Genomic DNA, 6,438 nt, shown 5'->3' with positions numbered 1-6,438 from the left:
GATTCTAATACCAATGCTTCTTTATTTAATTTCATTTAGTTGCTTAGCCTAAATCTTAAACTAACGGCTTAAACTAGTGGTAATGTTCATATGTATAAAAAAGGGGTAAATATAATTATCTTCAACTTTTCGTTCAATATTGTAATAGATTATTGTAAGTATTAAGGTAAGTAGTAGATTAGTAGTATGAATGCATAATTAAGGTAAGTATACAATAATTTAAATAATTCAATATTTTATAATTTTTTATAATTCATTTTTCTTAATTTTAATTTCAGGTTTAAATATACATATATATCTTGTCGCTTGACGCAACACCGGCCACCTTGACAGGATCAGATTCCTTCAATATCCAGTGGAAGGACAGCCAGTTTGTGGATGGGGCGCTTAATCGTGCCCGCCTTAGTCGCCACTTCTGCGACTCGCACCTTGCCGTCTTGCCCTTCGACGGTTGCGACGACGCGCCCTAGTACCCACTGCTGCGGTGGCACGTTGTCCTCGTGGACGAGAACGAGGTCGTTGAGCTGCATGTTGCGTTTGGGGTGCAGCCACTTGTTGCGTTCCTGAAGACCCGTCAGGTAAACTTTGGACCACTGTCGCCAGAACTGTTGCTTGAGACAGCAAACAAGTTGCCATCTCTCGCAACAACGAACTGGATCCACTGGCACCTTCTCTGGGGGTAAAGCCCGCAGGGAGCATCCTATTAGTAGGTGCGCTGGGGTTAGTGCCTCGCCGTCGTTGGGGTCCTGACTCAGGGGTACTAGGGGACGAGAGTTGAGGATGGCCTCCACTTCGGCCAACAGTGTTGCTAGCTCCTCTGCTGTGAGTAGCGCGTTGCCGATTACGCGAACGATATGGTGTTTGGCGGACTTCACCGCGGCTTCCCATAATCCGCCGAAGTGCGGCGCCCTTGGTGGTATATAGGTGAAGCTGCACCCTTCGTCTGCTGCGAATCTCCTCAACTCTGGACCCATTGCCAGAAACGCCTCCTTCAGCTCGCGCAGCTTGCGATCGGCGCCGACGAAATTGGTGGCGTTGTCGCTGAATATCTTCGTCGGCATTCCTCGGCGTCCAATGAACCTTTTTAGGGCGAGAATAAATGAATTAGAAGATAGGTCCGAAACTAATTCTAAATGTACTGCTTTGGACGTAAAGCAAATGAAAACTGCAATATATGTTTTTACGGGTGGTCGACCGCGTATTTTTAGAGTTGTGTATATCGGACCACAAAAATCTACGCCACATATAAGAAAGGGCCGTAGTGCTCGAAGTCTTTCGACTGGCAAATTTCCCATTATTTGGTTTTGCAACTTCGGCTTGTAATGAAAACAATGTATACAGTTTCTTACGGTTCTACTGCAAGCTTCTCGGGCATTAATTAGCCATATGCGTTCTCGAAGAAGCGCAACCAACGCTTTAGCCCCAGCGTGGTGATTTCGAATATGCAGGAACCGTAAATACGTTATAACGAAGTGCGAACTTTTATTTAATAAAAGCGGAAATTTGGCATCGTATGGGAGAGGTGCATTTAATAGGCGACCTCCGACTCGGATTAATTTGAATGACAGCGACGTATCCGAGTACTCATGCAAAAACGGGTTGAGTTTTTGCAAGTTTGCGGGTAGGGTGGTACCTTTATGCAATTTTTGAATAACATCCGAAAATTCTGAATGTTGGACCACCTGTGCAATTTTTAGAAAACTCAAGTTTAGCTCTTCTGAAGTCAGATCCTGTCCCATGGAGGATTTTGGTGGTCGTCTTATCCATCGTAATATGTATGCGACCACACGAAGCAATTTTTTATGAGAAGAAAATTTTTCAATAAGGTCCAATATTGAATTTTTCTCAGTAGTTGAAATTAGTGTAAACGTATTTTTCTTCTTCTCTAATGCTTCGTCTTCTGGTGAGAGCTGGAAGTGGTTGTTAATTGGCCATAATGCAGGGTCTTCTAGGAGGAACTGTGGACCGCCAAACCATATCGAATTATTCAATTCGTCCACGTTACAACCCCGAGACACTTGATCCGCAGGATTTTGTTTCGTTGGCACATGTCGCCAATGTACTTTGTCAGTCAACTCTTGAATTTCGGACACTCTGTTTGCGACGAAGGTTTGTAGTGAAGATGGATGTGTTTTAATCCAATGTAAAACGATTTCAGAGTCTGTCCAAAATGTAATATTTTCGAAATGTCGACTCAACATAGGCGCTACTCTTGACCATAATTTCGAAAGAAGATGTGCTGCCGAGAGCTCAAGACGCGGAAGAGATTTGGTCTTCAGCGGAGCCACTCTAGACTTTGCAGTAAGCAGCATGCATTTAATACCACTAGCAGATTGGCTTCGTATGTATATGCAGCATCCGTACGCCCTTATTGAGGCGTCGGAGAAGCCATGTATTTGGCAGATGGCACTCGACTCAACGTTTACGTAACGAGGAATGCTTATCGATGAGAGCTGCATTAGGTTGGCTTTAAAGTTCTGCCAGCTAGTGTCAAGGCGCAATGGAATCGACTCATCCCAATCTAGTTTTTGGATCCAAAGCTCTTGCAATAAGATTTTTGCTTTGGTAACTAGTGGGGCTAGTAATCCAAGAGGATCAAAAAGGCGAGCAGAAACTGACAATATATTTCTTTTAGTAGCTCGCAGATCATTAAAATTGTCATCTAAAACAAAGCGAAACAAATCCTCTTTCGGCAACCAATGGATTCCTAACGTTTTAGTGGAACTTTTGTCATTGAAGCTTAATGACTTTTCAGTGCAATCACTGTCGAAAAATTTAGGGTGGTTCGAAAACTACTTCGTTAAGGAGAATCCTGCCGAGTTTAATATTTTATTTACCTCACTTCTCAGAAGATCTAGAGACTCAAAACTTTCGGACCCTGTTAATAAATCATCAACATAAAAGTCTCTTTTGATGACCAATGAACCGAGTGGATATTTCATCGTATTGGCATCACTGAGCATTTGCAAACACCGTGTTGCGAGAAATGGAGCAGGCGCAGTTCCGTATGTTACAGTGTTAAGACGAAAAATTTGAATTTGCTCAGAAGGATGCTCTCTCCACACAATAAGTTGACAATTTCTGTCTTCTTCATGCATAATTATTTGACGGTACATTTTAGTAATGTCCGCTGTTAGTGCATACTTATGTAAGCGAAAACGAAGAAGAGTTGAGTATAACTCTTCTTGGATGGTTGGACCTACCATCAAAAGTTCATTCAACGCTATTTGAGTTGAAGATCGACTCGAGGCATCAAATACAACACGTAATTTGGTTGTTGTGCTCTCGGGCCTTAAAACGCATTGATGCGGAATGAAGTAGTGTGGCTCACTCGGGATCTTATTGTTCGTTGGGCTCATGTGACCCAATGCTCTATATTCATTCATAAAGTCCAGATACATTTTACGAAGTTCTGGATCTTTTAATGTCCTTCTCTCCAGGGCCTGAAACCGCCGAACTGCGGTTTCATAGGAGTGACCGAGTAACTTACGGTCAGCTTTAAAAGGCATTCTTACTTGAAGCCGTCCTGAAGGCAATACTTGAGTTGTATTTACGAAAAAATTTTCACACTCTTGTTGCTCTGGTGTGAATTTGATGCCATTCGATTCTGAAGGTAATTCTTCTAGAGCCCAAAATTTTTGGACTACTGAATCTATTGACGTTAAGTCTTCTTCAGCTTGGCATAATGTGCTATGTAATCTGGGAGGAGAACTTATATTACTGGCGTATTTGCCAGATACAATCCATCCTAAAAGGGTTTTCTGAAGAGTTGGTTGGTTGGGACCATTTTTAATTTGGCCAACAGCTAAAAGCTCGAAAAATGTTTCAGCACCCAATAGGATATCCACTTTTTTAGATTTGTGGAATTCTGGGTCCGCCAATTCAATATTGTGCGGAATTTTCCAGCCACTAACATTGATGTTATGGTCTGGATGATTTGCCGAAATGCATCGCATTACCCAGAATTCCGCCGAAAATTCAAAATTATTTAACCGCGACTTGACAAACGCGCTTAGTTTTGACCCCACTTTTGAATTGGAATTGCCAATTCCAATTACGCTTCATGTTTTGTGCTGACGTCGAATCCGCAACTTCTGTGCCAAGTCCTCCGTCATAAAGTTGACCTGGGAGCCTGAGTCCAGCAAGGCTCTCGCAGGCAGGTAATCTCCGCAGCTGGTCCTCACTAGAATTACTGCTGTTGCCAACATGACCCGATCCGGCATACTGGCTGTATGCATGGCATGTGTGGTTGATGGTTGCGGATGAGGTGCAGCGGGGAAAGAGACTGGATATTGGTGCAACAGTGTGTGATGCGATCGATTGCACACACGACATCGATCCGTTCTGCATTTGGAAACGGTATGTCCCTTACGCAAGCAATTTATGCATAAGGGTACCGATTTGACAAACTCGAACCTCTGTTGCACCGGAAGAGCCTTGAAAGTAGGGCAGGCAGTTAGATGGTGATCCCTCGATTTGCATTGTTGGCAAAGAGGCTGCCTCGTATTTGCTGCAACTAGCGCCGATTTGGTCCTATCCATTTGTTGTTGCTTCCCATGACTCGTACTGCTTGTTGAGATGGGCTTCGTCCTTGAGTGGGATGCTCCTTCCGCTGATAGTTGCTGGTATCTTCGATTTAGAGTGGCTTCACAGTCCTTCCACAGTGGCAGTTTGTCATAGTCCAGCGCTTCTTCCCATTTGGATCGGGTGGCAGGGTCAACCTTTGTCATTACAATGTGTATGATTATTGCGTTCGTTATTTGTTTTCATCGCCCAGCGATAGCAATGAATCATATACCGCTGACACTTCGTCAATCATTGAACGCAGGGAAGGCGCAGAAGGCTTTGGGATTGTTGGCAGCTCAAAAGTTTAGATATTGTATTGAAAAATATCAGACATTTATTATCATAAACTTTTTGAGACTTGCCAACGCCTTCGATAATTTTCATCCGACATCTGAAACGCTTTAACTGTTCCCAAAGCCTCTCCAGACAGACAATTAACCAAATGGTTAAATTTTTCAATATCTGGAATATTTGGATCGTTATGAACTAAGCTCTCGAACAAACTCATAAAATTTTTGAACTCTGAATATTCTCCCTTGAATTTCGGCAAATTCATTTTAGGGAGCCTTGAGCTGTGAGAAGCTACGAAAGATGTTTCGGCAAGTGAATTTTTATTTTTTGCTAAAATTGACTTTATTATGGACTTCGTTTCAACGATGATGTCCTCTAACTCCCCTCGGGCCATGTCGTCTTCATCAATTTCTTCAATCTTTGATTGGCACTTCATTAATTTTTCACTGTGTGAATTTAATATATCGAGACGACATTCCAATTCTATTGGATCTAAAGACATAGTCTTTTCGAGAAGGCCCGTTTTAATGCGCAAAATACTACTTTTCGCAACCGTTCTTTGACGTCTTAACGATTTTAAGTCCGTCAACTCCTTACTTGGAGACAGGTTTGCGAGAGTTGGCTTTGGCTTGCTCATTTTGCGTTGGTTAAATTAAATTCCCGAAAGAAAGACTATAACGGTTGGCAACAGATATATCAAGAATCGATAATGAAAACGAAAAAATAAATGTCGATTCCCAAATATACGAAAGCCAAACCAATAGCAATAAAGGCTGGCAACAAATATATTTGGAATCGGTTACGAAAACGAAAAAAAAAAAGATAATATCGATTCCCAAGTATACGAAAGCCAAACCAATAAATGCGCAAAATGAGCAATAGCACAATAAAGTAATTTAATCGGAAAATGTCCGAACGAAAATCGACAAAAATTGCGAAAAAACGACCGATAATTGCAAACGCGGATCGAAAAAATTGCGAAAAACGAGATAATTTAATTTTGCAATTAATAACTTTTTCACCTTTATTTCAAAATAAAGGGCTACCGCAAAATCCCAAAATCCCTTATTCACCTTGAATTCGTATATGTACGTATGAGTATGTACTAATATATATATGTATGTATGTATAATAAATACAATCCAATACAATATAGTCAATATGATATAAAGTGAAAAGGGAGAGCCAAAAACTGAAAGTGCACTTGTTTTGTTGTATGCCTTTTTTTTTTTTTGTTTGGACTGCTTTCAGTAATTCGCACTCGTTACCTGGTGCGTCGGCTGTTTGCCGGCGCTTACGTCCCTTCTGCAGAGAATGCAGTGGCAGCTCATTCCCACGACAGCAGCGGTTTGATGGTAGCAGAGACGATGGCAGCAGCGGCGACGATAGCAGCAGCGGCGACGATGGCAGCAGCGGCGACGATGGCAGCAGCGGCGTTGTGGTAGCGGCGGCGTTGTGGTAGCGGCGGGTTGATGGCAGCAGCGGTGCGAAAACAGGGAAGTGATTTCAATGAAGTAATTACCGCAGCAACGGATTGGCAGGAACGGATGATTGCCACGGTTTTTTGGGCTAACCGGTTTT

General features: G+C 42.4%; 1 protein-coding gene across 1 annotated transcript; it reads right to left on the bottom strand.

The window, feature by feature from the left end:
• Positions 1–280: 280 nt before the first annotated feature.
• LOC120781964 lies at positions 281–6,161 on the bottom strand. The gene is made up of 2 exons (XM_040114136.1): positions 6,126–6,161; positions 281–1,080 (listed from the first exon to the last, which is right to left on the bottom strand). The coding sequence occupies exon 2, from the start codon at positions 1,059–1,061 to the stop codon at positions 336–338; it is 726 nt and encodes a 241-aa protein (XP_039970070.1). The 5' UTR covers positions 1,062–1,080; positions 6,126–6,161; the 3' UTR covers positions 281–335.
• Between the last annotated feature and the right edge of the window lie 277 nt (positions 6,162–6,438).

The sequence above is a fragment of the Bactrocera tryoni genome, unplaced genomic scaffold (assembly GCF_016617805.1).
Source record: "Bactrocera tryoni isolate S06 unplaced genomic scaffold, CSIRO_BtryS06_freeze2 scaffold_8, whole genome shotgun sequence".
Taxonomy (NCBI): Eukaryota; Metazoa; Arthropoda; class Insecta; order Diptera; family Tephritidae; genus Bactrocera; species Bactrocera tryoni.
The sequence above is the reverse complement of the archived record's forward strand: the minus strand, read 5'-3'. Positions and strand labels throughout refer to the sequence as shown.